General features: G+C 39.1%; 1 protein-coding gene across 4 annotated transcripts in view; it reads right to left on the bottom strand.

Annotated features, from left to right (window-relative positions):
* VTI1A (vesicle transport through interaction with t-SNAREs 1A) overlaps positions 1–19291 on the bottom strand; it is a 275231-nt gene that overhangs the window by 246 nt on the left and 255694 nt on the right. For all 4 annotated transcript variants that reach the window (XM_075026425.1, XM_075026423.1, XM_075026426.1 and 1 more), the window contains one exon: positions 1–871. This exon is cut by the window's left edge and continues 246 nt beyond it. Coding sequence is in view for 2 of the 4 variants with exons in the window: in XM_075026423.1 (XP_074882524.1) it covers positions 778–871 (94 nt within the window). In the remaining 2 variants the exon portion in view is untranslated. The remainder of the gene's footprint in view (positions 872–19291) is intronic.

Here is a 19291-nt window from a genome sequence, read left to right as displayed (position 1 = left end):
CTTTATACATCTTCAATAAGGGCCTAGTGTGTATGCTTATCAGTACGTATATCAACATTGGAAGATTTAAAACAGATTCAACAGATGGGCTGTGGTCACAACTACATTTTGGGTAAGTGATGCATTATCATGACCTTGATGAAAGTGGAACTGTTTTGAATAAGCAGAAAAGAAAGCCTAATTTTTAAAAAACCTGTTAGAGTGTTGGATTCACGTCGGATATTAAACATCATCCTAAGGTTGCTCTCTCTTTAAAACTACTGTTCTTAACCAGGTTATGCCTATTACGATAATTCATGATCGGGAGTTAGTCACAGGAGACAGGTTCACTTTCTACATCATTTGGTCTCTGCTTTACTTATATTCTCTATCAGAGAAGGTCAGATACTGTTTGATATTCATACACCCCGCGTAGCACAAGAAAAGTGCAAAGACCCCTCTTCCCTGGCTAAACTCCGGCAACTTACAGGCTAATTGTCTGGGGTAGAATTCAACACACGTTAAGTCTTTTTATACCGGAACAAGCCCTCACCCCAGCAAATACTAAGATTCTGAAAACACTCAGATAAAGACAAAAAATGTAAGAAAAAATAATCAACCTCACATGCCATCAACTATGCCATCAATAATACAAAATACTTTACACCACTTGCACCTGAGTTGAAGAGTGGAAAAGAGAGGGAGACTCTGTCAGTGCAAGAGAATGATTCATGTGACCACTTTGTCTTAATTACTCAGAACAAGCAGTTTGTTGCTGTTTAGTGAAGAACAAAGATATCAGCGTCCCTTGACAGAAAAAAAAATAGCCATCACGGTGGTGAAGATGATGATGACTGCCAGAACAACGATCAAAATCCGGTTTTGGATGATCCTGAAAAAAAGTAGAAGAGACAAAAAAAAAACAGTGAATAAAACAAAATAAAACAAAATAGCAGAATATATATAAAAATCATAAAAAGAAGCACACAGATAAATATCTTGGAGAAAAGACATATGCCCACAAATTTAGGTTTTCCTATACCATTCTGAGTTATCTTGATTGGTTTTTACTTCTTTCAATTTCCAGTGCTTCCAAACATTTCTTTATTTAGCTATCAAATCCAACTTTTGCATTCAGGAAAGAATTGGACTTTTCTTAATTATTCATACACTTATATACATATTAGAATAACTGAAATACATCATGTTACAATTTATGAACCTTCTAAGAACAAATGAAATAACCAGTGCTTTGTCGATGCAATCCAAGCAGTGTGGTTTGTAATAGTAAATACCATTATATTTTTTAAAGCCATTCTGAAATCTTCACAGCTTTTTTTAATCTGAACGGAAACAATTTATTAATTTTCAAGGGATTTTTACTATTAAGGTACAAGATTTCAAGGAAACACATGTCAATGAGATACTTACTTGTACTAAAATACCAAGGGAAAAGTATAAAAGATAGTTTTGAAGAAAAGGATGATATAAAGAAGCAAGTGTCAAACTGTGAAGCTTATGTTGTAAAAGCATCTCCTGTCTCTGTAGCATACCTTTACTTATGGTAATAGGCAAATGTTACATTTTCTATGTAGTATAAAAAAAAAGGAAATTAGTAATAATAAAAAGATGCCAGAGGTAGAAAGTCCTAATATTGTTCAATCATTTGTTGGGAGAAATCCCTGCTTCTAAAATCAGACACCACATTGCTTCAGATTTTGCTTGAAATTAATAGGTCAATTAAAATTAATAAATCAACAAATAGTAGAATTTGAGGCATTTTATGGGAGGATTCTGGTTTGTAAGAATTCAGCGTTTGTTAGTCCATTCTCACAGAGGAGGAAGAAAATTTTCATAGGCTCTTCATAAAACAGGAACTTTTGCAAAACGTATTTGTACATGAAGCATATCACCAAAACTGGAGATGTACAGCAAAAAAACCCCAACAACTAAATGCAATAAAAGCACCCTAAGTTATATATATATATTTATTTTTTCTCATGCTTCTGCAAAACAAAACAAAACAAAACAAAGCCTTCACCAACCAAACAACAGGAAGAAAAGGTAAAACTGTGTTTTGTGAAATATCAAACCAAGTACAAGGCTCCAACTTGAAGGCAGGGAATGTAATGTGTTAAAATGAGCATATTTCACACAGTGAAAGAGAGAAGAAACTCTAGAGAGCAGAGGGGAGTTTTCCTTGGTAAATGTTTTTCATCTGAATGCGGGTGGATATACATATAAATTATATTGGAAAGTGTAAAGAAAAATGCAGTTTTAACCAACTCCAGCTCTCTCCTTGCTTACCCCCCACCTAAAGAAAAAGCAGTAAATGGATGGATGAAAACTGTCACATCAGACAGACACCCTCCCCTGTGACACTCTAAAAGGACTAGCTCTCTATCCTCCTGACAGGTTACAAAATGATCACATTTGCTGACACGTCTTCCGCAAAACTGCTTTAGTGTTTGTGTCCACTTTCCTAGCAGGAGATGAATGGGCTGCTTTGTCCTCATTTATCACTTAAAGCTGAACTAAGATCTGTCTCGTTTATTTTTCCCTTCCTCACTAGAAAGGCTCAACCACAGCATTAATTCTTTTGCGATGACAGCTAATTCAAACTTAACAGGCAATATTTACTCTGCCAAAAGGATGAGGAGGAGGGAGGGATGTTTCTCACTCTTTTTTTTTTTTCCCCCCTAAAAAAAAAAAGTGTAGCAGGCTAACAAAATAAAGCTAATTAAGGGCTTTTGGTTCTTGTTGGTTTGCACTTCAATTTAACACCTGAACTTACAAGCTTCTCTTTTGTGGTGGAGTGTGACATTCTCTGCGAAACACCTGATAACAAACGATTTGCCCAGGCAAATGCATGAAAACCAGAATATATATTTACTCACTCACCCTCATCACTCCTGAAAAGACACTCAGCAAAATTGAAACTCAGCAGTGAAATAGATTAAAAGCATGAAAACTCTTAAAACATTCAGCCTTAAGTAATACACAGTGCAGCTGGCTTGACAACCATTTTATTTGTGGGATGTGGGCCCCAAGGCATCCATAATGCTAATTTACAAAGGATTAACTGTGAGTGAAACTCGCTTAATCTAACACATAGTTAGGCAAAGGCATACATAACATACTGAGTGTTTAAATCAACTCCTCCTATCTCTGGCCCACTGAAAAAGCATTTCATCATCTGAGACTTAAAATTAAAGAAAAATTAAAAAAAAGCATCAAATCCTCCAAATGCTTTATTTTTAATACTCTGTCAGTACACACCCGACTGCAAGATTATTTAATCAGTGTCCACGTCTCTAAAATCCTTGTCAAGAGAACACTGAGCGAGGCATGCTGCCACCTGTATCTGCTAATTGAAGGTTCACTTGCAGTGTGAATCTAGGAAATACATATCAAAGTTCAATTTCTAGGAATCTGAATTAGTCTGCACAGTGCAGCAAAAGAATATCATATTAAAAGGAACAAATTAATCATGAAATAGGATGGATGTTATCAACAGACTCCTACACTGAAGCATTATATACTTTTAATATTCAAGCCCACAGTTAAAGATTAATTTTATATCTTTAAAAAAAGAGTAACATCGAGTTTTACTGTTTTACTTTCAAGTGAGCAAGTAAAATTAAACTAACTGCAAACTGCCAGAAGAATGGGGCTAAGAGGAGAAGGACAGAGCCTTCCTGGTAGCAGCAGGACGGTCCTGAGGAGGGCTTAGCAAGCGCTGCGTGTTGAAGTCGGAGTCTGGGAGCTGCTGCTCAGCCAGAGAACACAAGTTCTGGATTTCAGCACATTTCAGATCTCAAAGTCAACAGGCAAGGGCGACCCTTCAGAATAAAGAAAAAATCAAGAGGAAAAGGGGTTTTGAGTGATCCAAGCCAGTCAAGCCAGCTCACAGCGGTAGAACAATGGTTGGCATTGGCAGGACCCATCTGTAGGGAAGCCTATAGTACTGTCACAGCCAGACACTGCCAGTGGGTATTGCTCTAGGCAAAGCATCAAGGAATTTAAGTGGGGGAGGGAGCAATAATACCAAAGGAGAAGAAAATGGGGCCTAACATTCACTACAAAAAAATCCCAAAGGCTAACATGCTCGCAAGAAGCCGATGATAGTCTTTTATCTCTATTGCACCTTAAATTCAACGAAATCTGGTGAATGAGGAAGCCCAGATTCTTCTTTGAAAATGCAAAGCATGTTTACAGGGTAAATAATTTAAGAAAGAATATATACTTGAAAGAAGACACCCATTGAAACATCCATGGCTAAAATGCCTGAAGGCAAAAACTTGTGCATTTGCATGCTGCATTTTATTAAGTTAGCACACTGTAGCTTTAAAAGAATGCATGGCCAAATTAAGAGGAATGTGTGACTGAAACATCAAGGATTCCTCAAGTTTACATTATGAATCATAGTGCTGTTGATATGAGATGAATTAACCATTTAGTTGATGCAGCTTAGGCACTGAATTCACACCAAGTTCTGCTGGAGCCCGGCGCACTGGAGCTCATTAACAGCCAATGTCTACTGTTCCTTTCATACTCGAAACTCTAGGAGCACAAGGGCTCATTCTACTTTGAGTTAGAAGAGACGAAAAATCTGTGCTTTTAAACCAAGTTCCATCTAGTTTATCATGGACAGCAGCCCAAAACATTTGGGTGCAAAACCACATAGAAACAGTAACTAAAGCAGATGTGACGGTAACATTAACCGACGCATTGGACGAGCACGCTGGACTAACAACGCAGAAAGTGCATCCCACTCCTGTTGAGTTTCCATCTGCTCCTCCTTTCTGAATGCCTGACCCTCCATCCTGGCTTCTGGTCACAGTGCCTAACATCCAACCATGGGTGCGCCGGAGGCTCCCGCCAGCCAGTGCCAAATTTGTGAGCTAACGAATGACACTGTCCGCTTCCGGGGATCATCTCCTTGATGCACCTGGTGACCACTGCTTTGGAGAACAAGTCCCCCATCCATTACCAAACACTGATGTCCCTGGCAAATCAGTTCCCCCCACTCCTGCCACGGCAGAAATTGTGCTGCCTTTCCACACTTCAAAACCCAAAACGATTTGCTCCTCTCTGTAGCTTCACACACGCATGCACACAATGGGTCTAACTCTGTTTGTGACATGTTTAGATCTGCTCCGTATAAACACAAAGCAGTTCCCGAATAAGCTTTTGCAAACCTTACATTAAGGATGCCAACCGTGTTTAAACCTTTTTACAAAACTGCATTCATTAGCAGGGGAGTGCACGACATCTATATGGGTTCAGCCTGATGTCTTGCACATGTCTTAGTGCCTGATTGACCAGCATTGAATAATGATGCCTTGCCATTAAGCACTGATGGTACAATTACAATTGTCATGAAAATTAGCAATCCCGGTAAAATGTTAACAAAATACGGGAGATAAACGAACCAGTGCAGACTCTGGGTGCATAAAGAGTTTTGTGTCCTTAACTTGAAATAATGAAGACTACAAATAAAATACTGCAAAAATTTCTTACAGAAGCTCAACCCTGACACTGATACAAATAAAAAAAATACAAATGGCTTTGGGGATCAGTTGGCACACATTCATTACAACACAGGGCTTTATTCTTAAAGAAAGCATCTCAAAAAATAGTGTCCTCAAGAACACAGACTGATTGATGACGGAGCACTGTCCAACAGTGTTTCACTGTAATACATGTATTTAAGATTTAACTAGAAGTGATTCCTATCAGTTTACTGGGCAGAAAGGCTTGTTCTCTGTCTACAAGACTACATTTTAAATGATCACTTTGAATACTTAGCTATTGCATTTTTGGGTGCCCTTTTATTTGTGATCGGCAGTTTTTGCTAACATACAAGAAAATTGGTGCATGTAAATCAGTAGTAAGTGATTTTTAAGTGCCCAATATTCATGTGCAAATCAGCAGATTCAAACAAACATGAAGCATAGGTCTAGTCACATAGGCAAATACATACCAGGCAAAACTAAATCTGAATTTAAAGTAATAGAGCTATACTCAGATACCTTCTGGAGAGACACCATTATTACTATATATAAGGACATTCTTGTTACAATATATCAGGAGTTTTCAAATGGAAGCACTAGAGCCCACACAGGGGAATAAAATGTTATGAATGGTAAAGCAAAGCCTTAGATACATAATGATAAATCTCTAAGTTCAGGATATCTGGGGGCCCTTCAAGTAACTGTTCATCTTTCCCATCTTTAGGTTTAAGAATGCTTTTCTTAAATAAAAGCAACTGAAAAGAACTAGACAGGCTGTGGCAAAACATAAAGACATGACAACCTACCGAAATAAAAGAGTAGGAGAGACCTAGCAAAATTACAGCTGGTTGGAAATATCTGACTTGAGACATTTTTCATCATTAACAACTGAAATTAGCAAACAGAACTACCAGTGAAAAAAATATCGGCACGTGTTGCATACAACTCCTTGGCCCTCTTCTAGTTGACCTTGGAAAAAGTGAAGAATTTGGAACATCCTCAAGCTGTTTTTCCTCTCCCCTACCCCAAACTCTGAAATTTAAGTTCACATTCTTTGTGTTTTCAAGCCAGAAGAACCGATTACGTTGTAACTGACATTGTATACTTAAAGGTGAAAAGGCTTTGGGGGGTGGTGGAGAGGGGATGGGACCCCCCATGACTGACTTCACGCCAAAAAGGCCGTGCTGCCCGGGCTCCACCTCCAATCTGGAGACAGGCCATTCCCAGCAGGAGCCTATTTCATGTTTTCTGAATTCCTTCCCAAAGGAGCCTCTTCTTCCCCTAGGGACAGGGCTCTAGTTTCTTATGTGTAAGACCTTGGGAAAATCCATTAAAAAGTGCTGAAAACTGAGCAGATAATGAAATTAAAGCCTCAAAAACGGAGGAATGGAGCATTAAAAAAATGATGGCATTTTTCTAGCTGACTAGCAGGGGTTTTTGAAAGAGACAGGCCAGACAGGGTGCCTAAGATATTGTTGATAGGGCTGAGGAGCTGTGCAGTGCTATGTTCTCTAACTTTAAAGTTCAGCCTTAAGGACTGGGGCTGTCTACTTGTAATAACATGGATACCAATCTCTAGTTATAATATTACACTCAAACCACATCAATGTGCTTCCACCTGGGCCCTGAATGAAAGAATGAGTCATGTAATAACAGGTGCAAGGAGGTAGTCACACTATCCAACTTTAAACACATCTAAATTATATCTAGCTAATCTCTCTCAGCTCCCTGTGTATATAAGCTAGAGTCCTGCTCTGAACTGCTTTCTCTTTTTCTTGGCCATATATGCATCCCAGGAGAACTAGTTAGTTAAGTTAGCGGCTAGGTTAGGTGCCTACAGATTAAGTAGGGATGAATATCCCTAAAAGCTTGAACACGAGGCCCAAGCAAGAAAGCTTGCTAGCTCTGAAGGCAAAACCATACAGGAGAGGTGTTATTATATCGTAAAGTGTGTGTGATCTCCCATTAATCAGAAATATTGCGAAGATGAAACTCATCAGTAAAGCAGATGATGTTCATCAATAATTAGTCAGTAAATACCTTGATTCATCATCTCCCTTTAATGGATCCCGTATTTGCACAAGAAATTCCAGCCAGAATCAAATATACTCCTTTGACAGTTTTTCTGGAGGAGTGAGAGATTGGAGAGACATCCCTCTCTGGGATGAATGTCTCCTGAAATGCAGTGGGCTTCCTTGCCTCAAGGAACTATGGTTTTTACCTTGCTGTGTCATCTTCTTACAATCTTACCATTAAGATTAAAATTTAAAATTATTTTTATGATATCTGATAATTAAAATACTTACTGAGATATCTAATTCATAATTGAAATCTTACAATACATTCCAAATGTAGCAAAACCATACGGACAGCACCGGTGCATAGTGTTATTTGGTAGCCATCAGGATTACCATAGCTTGCATGAGTCCCGTCTCAAGGAGCTGGCAGTCTCAGGAGGTGCAAATAGGACCCAAGCGATCACTGGAGTCTGGGGGGAGTGAGGTGGGGGCTAGGAAGGAGAGATATCTACAGGAGTGATTGGAAGACAAGTGTATGCAGACTTCAGCAAGCAAACTGCGAGAGTAGGGAAAGCCTGGAAGAGGGCCTCGTGGATGTGGGACCGAAGATAAAAAGGCAAAAGGGAAGGGTACTGTACATCTACTAGCTCAGATTTTATTCATTGCTTATTTTTGAAACACACGGGAAGGCATTTCTGAAGTATGAAAAAGTATCCTTCTGCTGATGAGAGACCCCGACAGTGAACATTCCTCTGCAAAGCTGTGATGCAATTTCAGCTTTCTCCTGTCTCCATGTCCACTCCTTCCACAGAAGGAACCAAATAGGTTATCACTGTCATTAGGAGGAACAGCGGGTGGCTTCCAGGGCCACGGAAACTCACCAACCAAAACCGGAGGGGGATTAATTCATTTCATGCAAAGCAGAGGCAACACCAGATCTCTTTGGCAAGTCTAAATGAAGATCATGTGCGCAGTGGCAACTGCAAGTGGAAGGAGTCAAGGTTGTATTACTCCCCAGCCAGCCTTTCTCAGGGTACTGAAGTATCAAGAAGAACAAATCACACATTTAGTCACCTGAGCATGACTAAGAACCATAGGCCTTAGCAAACATTACGAGCGCTTTAGTAAGAGCTCCGAGGGAGGGTGGATAGCCCAGCTGTCAGCGTAATGGCATTCTTCAGCACATCGGTTGCATGAAGCCCTGGTCCCCAAACAGTTAATAGGAGAAGAAAGCCCCAACCCCCTCGTCAGCACTCAAAGCTAAAGCAATTATTTCTCCAGAAGAAGAAATGTATGCAAGCTATAAAATGACAAGAACATACATGATCGCACATTGGCTTTTATGATAAATATAGTTAAATTTACATTCTGTGCAATTTAAAGAGAAAAAAAATGTCTAAAGTCTGCATTTTATCAACTTTCATAATCCTTAGAATCCACTAAAATATATATCTTAAACAGATGAGAGAAAGTAACATCTTTCACCCTGCCTCTCTTTAATTAATGACTAATCTACAGCTTTTAGGTGTGATGAAGCTGGAGACTGGACACAAATACTTTCCTTGCATTATTTTCTCCTTATCACACCATATTTGACTGGGCGTCTTTTTGTATGGCAAATTTTCTACAATTGTCTTAACAATGTTGACCTCTTTTGTAAAAACCTGAAGGCATCTGCAGCAATTGTTCCTGAAGATGTGCTATCCAAAATGTTACCATTTCATGGCACTTCTTGAATGATAGAATAGAATTTTTTTTGGTATATATTCATTTTTTTCAAATGCTATAAAAGAAAGGAAAACAATCATGGCTAAGGCCATTTGTGAGATGGCATTAAAAGAGCCTACTCTGAGACAGATAAAAATAATGAGAATCCTTCTGTCAAGAAGGATTTAGAAAATATCACTAGCATTATTAAAATTTAATTTTTTACTGTGCTTTTTGGTTCCCCCTTTTCCAGTGATAATGAGCAGGACTGCACACCTCCACAATGCTAGTACTTGTTTTGAGCAATAAATTCAGCCTTCCAGTCTGAAGACATTTCAGACAACAATTTTGACTGCTATAGGCTTATTTTTCAACCTGTTCTGTGCTTTGAGTCTTCCTATAAAAACCAGTTCATAAGCTAATTTTCCACAAGGCCAGTGGAACAAATAAAAATCAATTTTTGCCCAACTGGTTCAGAGAAAACCTGGGAATAGTGAAGACAGAACAGTGAAAAATAAAAAGAATCGATGTATTCACAAATGGTTTACCTGATAGAGAACTATCAAATTAGTTGACAGGAGATACTTGCCACTATTAAAGCGTTTTCTTTTCAGCATGTTACAGTATTTCTATTAGGGGAGCAGAAATGCCTCTACTTTGTTATGACCTCAGACACCTCGGTTTAATAACCACACCGAGCCTCCATGCATTCTGTAAAACTACAGGACACAAGTCAAAGTGCAAGAGCACTTGCAGATCTTGCAACCAGAGGGACCTGCAAGCCCAACCTGGCTTAGAGTGGGTGTAGTTTTCATGATCTCACGGAAGGAGCGAAGATTCCTCTTTCACTGAACACAGACATTCATGACCTCAGGCCAACCTTGTCAAGAGGAATTTGGTCCATCAAGAAAGAAAAAAACTGTAAAACACTGCCCAGACTTCCCTCCCCAGTTAAAAAAACAAATGTTCAGGAGCACGCTGAAGACTAAGCAATTTATTATCTGTTGGAGAGCAGAATACAAATTTCTCCAAAGATGGGAATCCCATCCGTAGACTTCAAAACTTTCAGAATCCCAAGGACAACTCAGGGCACAGGCTTTAATATCGTGGCCCAATCCATTTCATCATCTTCTCCACTAATTGGGCAAGCGTTTCTGAAACCACGATACCGAGAAGGGATTGGATAGGTGCTTTTGCCTGTCTGTCTGCCGCCAGAAAAATACGTCTGGAAAACTGATTGAAGAACTGAATCTGCTTTTTAATACAAATTAACCATCACTCCCGTGGAAATAAAACAAATTTATAATTTACAAGCTTAAATATTAAGGAAGCTATTTTTAAGTAGCTGTAATCTTCACCCTAGTATGTAGCATTTTATACACTCCTTCATTTTTATGAGTTGGCATTAAAATGTGAGTCATTTTAACAGAAAAAAAAAGGATTAAGTCTGTCACTCTGAAGTAAAGCTGCATATTACCTATTTAAAAATATTACAACACACCATGGAGACATCATTTCTAGGGCCAAACAAAACATTACTCAATGAAGAAATGGCATGAAATACAAAATATTCAGCAGAGGAAGGGTATCTGGAGTTAAGCAGTTTGACTGCCAATAAACAGCATCATAATAAATAACGTGCGCGTAGGAAAAAAGCGTACCTGTTCTTCACTATCCGAGATGCAACACCTTAGTATGGGAAACTAATAAAGATACTACTCATCCACTAAGTACACACAGGGAGAAACTAAAAACCACTACACATTTTGATTCTGAATCTCTTACAACTGATGCTAATTTGCTTATGATATCTGCCCGATTTAGAGCTAATCTTCTGTAAATTAACTCCTAATGCTGTCTGAAATAATCCTCTTAATGCTGGTCTGTCTTGAGTACTTTATATCAAATACCATGAAATACACAAGCACACACAAGGCGTAGAGCATTTGTAGTGCTGTCGGTTGCTCTCGAATATTCGCTGTGCCGTGAAGATGCAAGCACGGTGCCGAGCCGCGCGGCCCTGGGGCAGATTTGGGCTAGCGCAGGGTGGTGTCGCTCCGGTGGTCCCCTTCGAAGGGGACAGCACGCCAGGACTGTGTCCCACCAGCTCCTGGCCACCAGAGAGAAGAGGAGGCTCTTTGCCTCCTTACACCATGGTGCAGGGCGGTAGAGTTCCACGCTCCAAACCTGCCACCTCCAGCGGCACTTGATAATGAGAAAAAGTAAACCGTTCAGGCTTTGAGATTTCCAAATGACAAGATCTGTGTTAAACAGCACTAATTATCAGCTGGAAGCCTAATCTGGTAACTGGTTTGAAAAGACAGAGACAGAAAATTTTGTTCCTTCAGACGGGGAAAATATTTTTAAGGGTGTTGCTTCAGCATCGGCCAGCTTAATTATTATTGTCAGTGTGCTAACTCTGTATTCAAAAATATATTTTTTCCACTAAATCCACCGGAACAATTTTCTCCCCCAACATTAATTTAACGATACAGCCGAAAACCTAATTGATATTGGTGAGCAATGCAATTCCAACATATTATTTTCTCGGTTTTTGAAACATAAATGGCAGGCACAACTTTGACTGAATGGACCTCTTTATGTTTTAACAGGCGGTTTATTGGCCCAGACTCCAACATATAACAAGCACAATTGCAAAAGCAATACATTTTTAATTGAAAAATTCATGTATTTTTACTATGAAAGTGACTCAAATAACAAGTAACTTTGTCAGGTAAAGGGCTTTTAAAACAATTTTTATATATGGAATGTTGTTTAGAAATTATATTCTCACCATAGCAAGCGCTTATAGGAGGCTATTAAAAGAAAAAATATGTATTGTTTAAATCATACTTTATTGGAGCTTGCATTTTTAATATATTAAAGAACAGATAAAGCACAGTGATCAGTGAGCCGTATGTGTCCAACAGTCCTTCAAGAGCCTTGTGGAAATGTATAAAACAAGCAGTGATACAATCCTTTGCCAAACACTGTCATAAATTTTTTATTTGGCAGCTAACATTCTCACTAGTTTTCTTGGCAGCAATTGGGACCTTTAGCAAGAAAGGTGCAGGAGAAAAATACCTTGTTTAGAGATGTTTTCAACACTTTCTGGGATTTTTCAGAACTTCTGCCTGCAGCACATTTTACAACCACAGTCTCCAGTCACCTGATGAGTAGGTGGTGGTTTTAAACTTCTTCTTTTTTTTTTTTTTTTTTTTTTTTTTAATATAGACAGCCTACTATCCCCCTCTGGCCTTCAGCCTAGGATGCGAATGTGGAGGGGGGCTGTATGTGTTCCACAGAGATACAAGTGGTTGCTCCTCTCTGTCTAGACAAAAAAACTTGAAAATAATATCAGAATGTACCTTTCATTGCTCCTGATACTATCTGTATCTTATTCCCGGATGACAGAGATAAATGAAAGGCAAACATGTGCTGATTACTTTTGCATTTTTCTTGGGAGATCTCTGCAGAAAAGCTGGTCACAGGTGCAGCTACCCTGGTCAGCCAGCAGACTGCCTGATAAACAGAATTGTGAAATAGATTTCTGTACCCAGATCTACTCTTCCAGGGTTCTTTTTTGGTTGGTTTTTTTTTTTGTTGTTGGTTTGGTTTTTTTTTTAATAAAGATACAATAAACTTGAAATTTGATCTACAGCCTTCCTCTGTGCACCCAGATATGCTGATGCATTGTACATGTGAAAATATGGCTCCAGCAGTATTGTGGTTTGGGCTATACAGGGCAGAATTAAATAGCGAGCTCTTACCAATTCATTTACAGAGCAGATGTTTTATATTTTGGTATTTCATTGTTTCAGAACAGAAATAAGATGAACCTATTTTACATCTCAGCAACTTCCTCCAAAACTTTCACAACAATAAGATACACTTCAGTCCTTCACGTGGACATAAAGGAAACAGTTTGTCTTAAACAGATGTGGACCAGGAAAAGCATCTTTTCCATATTTGCCTCAAATTAGAAAGGCAGGAATTTAGTTTTAGACAGCATAAATTGCTTTAAACACAGGCTTAATTAAAGTAATGATGTTACACTTATAAACACAAACTAATAGGTTTCCCCACAGCTTGTGTTCCAGTTTTGTCTCTCGTGTTTACCAGGGGCATCATCCCCTCAAGAACTTTATAGAGCACACACAGACATCTAGTGGTCGGTGAAAACACTGCAAGCATGTCATTGCATCTGACACAGCTCGACTGGAGGCAGTGAAGTTATGCCAGGTATGAGTTGAGCTAATTTTGTCTCTGCTACAACTACAGATGGGCAATCAAGCAGGGAGAGAATTGCTCGCTTTGTGTCATCTCAGGTAATAATGCTGCCTCTGGTGAGAGAGTTGCTCTCTTGGCAACTCTGGCTTCCCAAATTTCCCTAATCATCGATTCTTTTCAGTTCAGTCAGAGCTATTTTTGCCTTTCTTCTGAGTGCCTTTAAATTTCTCCCTCCTTGCTACTATTTTATTTTCCTTAAAAACTGAAGAGCTCAACTATGTAACATCATTTGAAAGGTTCTCTGAACACAGCTACACGCAACAAAATCTATTGGGAAGTGACAGAGCAATGTGATTTTACAGACAACAACACACACACACACACGCGATGAAAAAGTACACAGTCAATAACAAATTCTAAATTGTTGGTGGAGGAATGTGACTTGCTCTACAGTCCGCATCAATCAATGGAAAGATGCCTAAAACTTCAGTGCGGTTTGAGTCCCACATCTGCAAAGGAGATCAAGAGCCACAGTTTTGCACAGCGCCGTAAGAACTCAGCGCCCTGATTCTGCTCTCAGTTACACCATTTTAAATCAAGCGGTACTCAGTGGTGTCATAACCCTGTACATCTGTGTCAGACCCTGTGTTGCAAGGGCAGACTTGATGCCAAGAATGCAAAACAGATGTTGCTTTCCTAATGTTTTCTTGTTGTCATTTCAGTTGTTTTTGTGGGGTTCTGTTTTGATTTTGGTGAGTGAAACAGGTCGACAGAACTTTTCAGAGGGCAGTCTGGAGGAATGCTTCTGCATCTTTTTATTTTGCGTGCGTGTGTGAATATGCATAGGCTTTGAGTTACAACCGGGAAAAAAAAAAATATATTTTTTTTAAGCTTCATTTGAGCTATGCTCTGTTCTCCTGGGGCAAAGTGAAAGGTAGCTATTTGCGGATGGGAAAAAGGGCTTTTGTGAACAGCAAAACTGCATCACCAAACAGCTTAAGAAAAAGATTTTTTGAAGTTATTTTTTACTACTATTTTAAGAGGAAACAGGGATAAATATATCTTTTTTGCATGTTGACTCATTAACAAATTTAGCAATAAACACTTTGTAATTAAGTCCACTAGTTCACTGCTGTCCAGAAGTTTCCCAATACTCTTTGCACAGAAGGTTTTGGAAAATGTAGAACTAAGAAACGGTGAAGGCAAATCCCAACAGCTTGCTCAAGCAAATGTAGCCAAGGCTTAAACTCACTTCTGAACACTGAAATTTGAGATGCCGTATCAAATAAGCAGCTCTTTTTCCCTGAAGAGAAGAAACTGGGTGTAGCTAACCTAGTGCATAATAGGTTTATTCTCATTCACAAAACAGGAATTACTTTATGGCCCCAAAGTAAAACTAGCACAGAAATATACTGGCAGATTTGCTGCAGATGTGTGTTGTGACACGTATGCAGGGAATCTGCTATTAATCACATGCTAAGATTTTAATATTATGTAGGGTAATGCAGGCAATCATTATGGTGAAGGTTCTGGATTCATAAAAGCCTAGCCCACAAATGGGTCTTTTAAATTTAATACATTTGAGCTCACTCTCACACTGCACCAGTTGAATTCCCCGATTCACACCGCCCCCCGCTCCCCACGACATACATTTATTTCAGTATCTATTGTGTGTTTCTTTTTGTGCTTGTGTTCCGCTACTTTTCTTGCGACACATGACAGTTGTTGGGGAAAGTGTAGCTTTTCAATTCTCCCGTTTACCAGACTATGACAGGAATGTTCGTGTTAGAGGGGCTGTTTGCGAGACCCCTGGACATGTACCCTGCACAGGCAATGGGCTGGCTCAAATGCTGGAAAAGCCATCCTTCACCTGAATCCTTCAAAATTTGTGTCCGAACATAACTAGAACCTATGTATCCGTACCCGGGCTAAGATTACTACGGACAATTATACCGTGGAAATGCATTATTCTGACAAAGCAATCAATCACGTTATTTCTCACAATTTCAGTTCACCCCTAAAACTTTCCTTACCTCCAAAGCCAGCTGGATATTATATTACCAAAGCTGTTGAAAGGGTGTAACACTAACCATGAAGCCAAAGGCCACTAAAACTATGCAATGCATAAATTTTTATTGTTTGCTCAGCATTGAAATCTCATTAGGGCTCATAACTCATCGGCGCGCTGCAAACATTTGCATCTGCTGATCATGAGAACTTAGATGGAATGTACACCTTTGGCTAATTTACTTGTTATGTTTTTAGATGAGACCGTGTGTGTTGCTTTTTATTTTCTTTTTAAAAAGTCCTTATGTGGTTGTGAGTTCAATGTCCACTTTTTAACCTAATACATTAAAACTTTCATTTGCAGTTCCTCAAGGTTGTTCTGTTGCTGGCAATGTTCATGATCATCATTTTACAAAAGCTTCATTTGACTTAGTATTCAGCATAATCATTGTTTGAAAACTGTGCCCCATAGAGCATTTCGCTTCATTCATCCTTTCTGCTTTATGTAGTCACATTTTAATTAGATTAAAATTTGTCCTCCAATTAGCTTTCATTAAAGTTTATAGATTACAGAGAAAATCTCCACTGAGTTGTGCTTCAAAACTGTGCCTAAAGTTTAAAATGAAATAACTGTGCAAATGAAGTGATTATGAAGATTATTACTATGCAAAAAACATCAGTCGCTTCTTGGTTTACTTATACATTTAACTCTGTAATTTATTTTGCCGACTTCAATACCTCTGTGTTCTCCAGAGTAGTCATCATAATAATACCTTACAGTTACAGGATACCTTTCATTCCTAAGGATCCTTAGGGGCCTGATTCTGCAGTCCTTGCGCACACCAGTAGTGCCGCTGAAGTCCCTGAAACTATCTGAGCAAGTGCTACTCGCTGCATGCGAACCAGAACCCAACTACAGGTCAAATCCTGCTTTCAGATACCCACGTAGCATTCCTGGTGATTCGCGCAGCTCAGAATGCAAACCAGATATGAACATTATGTAAAAAGTCCTTTCACCTACTTCTGGGTGAGATGTGGCAGCTGTTTAATGGTGCACGGTTACAAGACTCACCTCTTTAAACGAGGGTGCGAAGACAGATACTTCCCCCCCCAGTTAAAACTGCAGAGAAAACTGAGAATGTAATTATCCGAAGAGGAAACGACTCGGTAGGACACTGGGGCCGGGGCTGCATCTCTCCTGTCAATCACGTCTTCAGATGCGACACTGCCAAGTATCGGATGCCCAGTCGCTAATACCTCCTGCACATGCAAATTTACTATGTGCTGAAGGCAATATAAAGTTTACAGTTTGCCAGGCTGATCCTACAACCAGAGCAGACATTTATTCTGGAGCAATCTCTCAGCGGAACACATGGGACTCCGTGTCGGAGCAGAGCTCCACAGAAATGGATCTGTTTGCAGGAAATTCTCTTCCAATAGCAAGAGCTATAAATATATACACATAATTAAAAAAAAAAAAAAAAAAGAGAGAGATGCAGCCAACATCTTAAAACTAAAAATAGAGACACTTGGGTTACAAAAACAGGGACCTGTCTTTGCTCTAGCAACATATTTCTGATAGGAGGAATACAGTCAAAACCGAATATTTTACTACAAATGAAGTGTAGTTCATAAGCGTAAGAGAACAATTTCAGCAAAATGCAGGAGCGTAAAAAGCAGTCCTTCCTATTTTTCATGCGCTAACTGGTTGAACAATCATTAGTAAATCTTCACATCACTGAGGTAACTAGTGTTATTTCCACTTTACAGATGGCAGACCTAAAGTTTAAGGGTGTCAAAGGCTAGAGGGGAGTTTATAGCTTAAATGTTCTGACTCCAGGCCCTGTACTCAAGCCAAGACCATGTTTCCAAGATGCAAAGCATCCAGCAGCAATACTAATTTTAGGAGTCATGCTCAGGTCTGTCCCTTCCTCCCCCTGCTCCCGCCTCCTCTCGGTGTTCATTTCTGCCATCATGTTGCAGCATGCCAACCTCAGTTGTGCTGATTCAACAGCTTGCGGGTCCATGTGATGAATCAGATCAAGCAATTGATCCAGGATAAAAAAAGAAAAAGAAAAAAGAAGAGGGTGGGAGAGGAGAGCTATTTTGCACTGGATCAATTCCACTCCAAGACACTGACTGGAGAACAGAAGTGCCCATGAAAATGAGAGAGCAGCTGGATGCAGCGTACAGGCAGGAGTGAGTACTTTTGGGAGCAGGAGACCCTGCTGTTTCTGCTGATGGTTTTGTACCACAGAACTGAGGTCCAAACCATTCTGAAATCATTCCATTTTCATGTTTTAACTCTTTTATAACTCTCCTTCCTTTTACCTTCCTTTGTCTTCTTTGTTCTGAGGAAGAGCGTTGCTACTCCGTACTACCTTTGCACAAGAATTTGCACAAGGCAATTCAGAAACTGGAAGTATTTCACTTTCCGCAATTAAAATCTGGAACACCAAGTTCGCCTTCTCAATTACATTGACTATATTGCAGAAATACTGCTCCATTTCCTCAGTAGAATTGTCATGTTTCATAGAATACAGACAAACTAGTCATGCTTTATTTCAAGGGTGCATTTACAAATAGTTTATAAAGGATTTAGACGATTAACCGTATATTGAGACAGTTAATCAAATTTAAGAGGCTATTTTAGAATTCTACAGATCAAGCAGTTATTTATAATCCTGGTTATTGCTTTCTACCTTATATCCACCCCTAATGCACACCATTATAACATCCTGCTAACTCTTTATAAATGATTTGTGTTAGAAAAAAAAAAAAAAAAAAGCCTAAATCCTATCGTAAGGAATAGGTTAGATAATTAGGACTTTGAGACTCTTAGACTAAATAAATCAGATCTAAGAATCAGACCTTTGGAGGTAGTTAGACAGCCCATGCCATGATTTAGGTACTTCAACGCCCTTAAAAATCTCAGCCCTCATCACCCTGCACATGGGACTCAGGCAATTTTAAAAAGTTGGCCAAGTGTCATCTGAAAAGGCACAAATGCTGAAGTAACTGCAACAGCTGAGGAACACATCTTTTCTTCGACAAAACATCAGCATCATGACAGGATGCTTAAAGCTTCAGTGCTTCATGCTGGTTGTGGAAAAAAAAGCCCAACAATGGAAGCCTTGAGGAATGCTAAATATAACTGGTATCCTTACAAAATACAGTCTGCTCCGTTAGAACAGAATGAGAAATTATTTCTTGTGATTTTATTCAGTCATTTGAAGCAGCGTCTTCTCTTTTTAATAGTTTTCACTTGGTACTGGATGTGTAGAACATTTTTAATGAAGAAATAACCATAGATTACTTTTTATTGCAGTGTGATTTATAAAGTTTAAAAATTATAAATCTATTCTGGAAGTATAGTGTATTTGGTGCTATTTTTGCCTAGGAATGGAAACTGGAACTGGAAATAGAGTCATTCATTCACACTTACAAGATGACATCCCGTTGACAGGCATGCAAAGTTGGAAAGGTGCTACACAGTCACTCTTAAAATACTACACTATATTTTTTTCCTTCTAAGCTTCAATTAAGTAAATGTTAAAGAGGGATCAGTACTTTGTTAAGGCTAAGGGTTGATCATTTGCAAGAGATCATCTTTCAGAAGTACAAAGACAGAAAAGTCAAGGCACTAACTACTAAATAAACTGTTTTCACAACAGAAGTGGCACCTTCAAGCCCCTCTACAGCAAGGTGCTGTGCTGCCGGAGTTCTGCTCATTCAGATTTTGATTTTAAAGAGCAATCCCCAGTACGAGCAGAAAGGTCATCAATCCTCCCTGCCAGGTAGTTGGTTATTTGTGCTGGTTTTTTTGTTTTTCTT

The sequence above is a fragment of the Buteo buteo genome, chromosome 4 (genome assembly GCF_964188355.1).
Source record: "Buteo buteo chromosome 4, bButBut1.hap1.1, whole genome shotgun sequence".
Taxonomy (NCBI): domain Eukaryota; kingdom Metazoa; phylum Chordata; class Aves; order Accipitriformes; family Accipitridae; genus Buteo; species Buteo buteo.
Note: the sequence above shows the minus strand (reverse complement) of the source record. Positions and strands in the feature narration are given on the sequence as shown.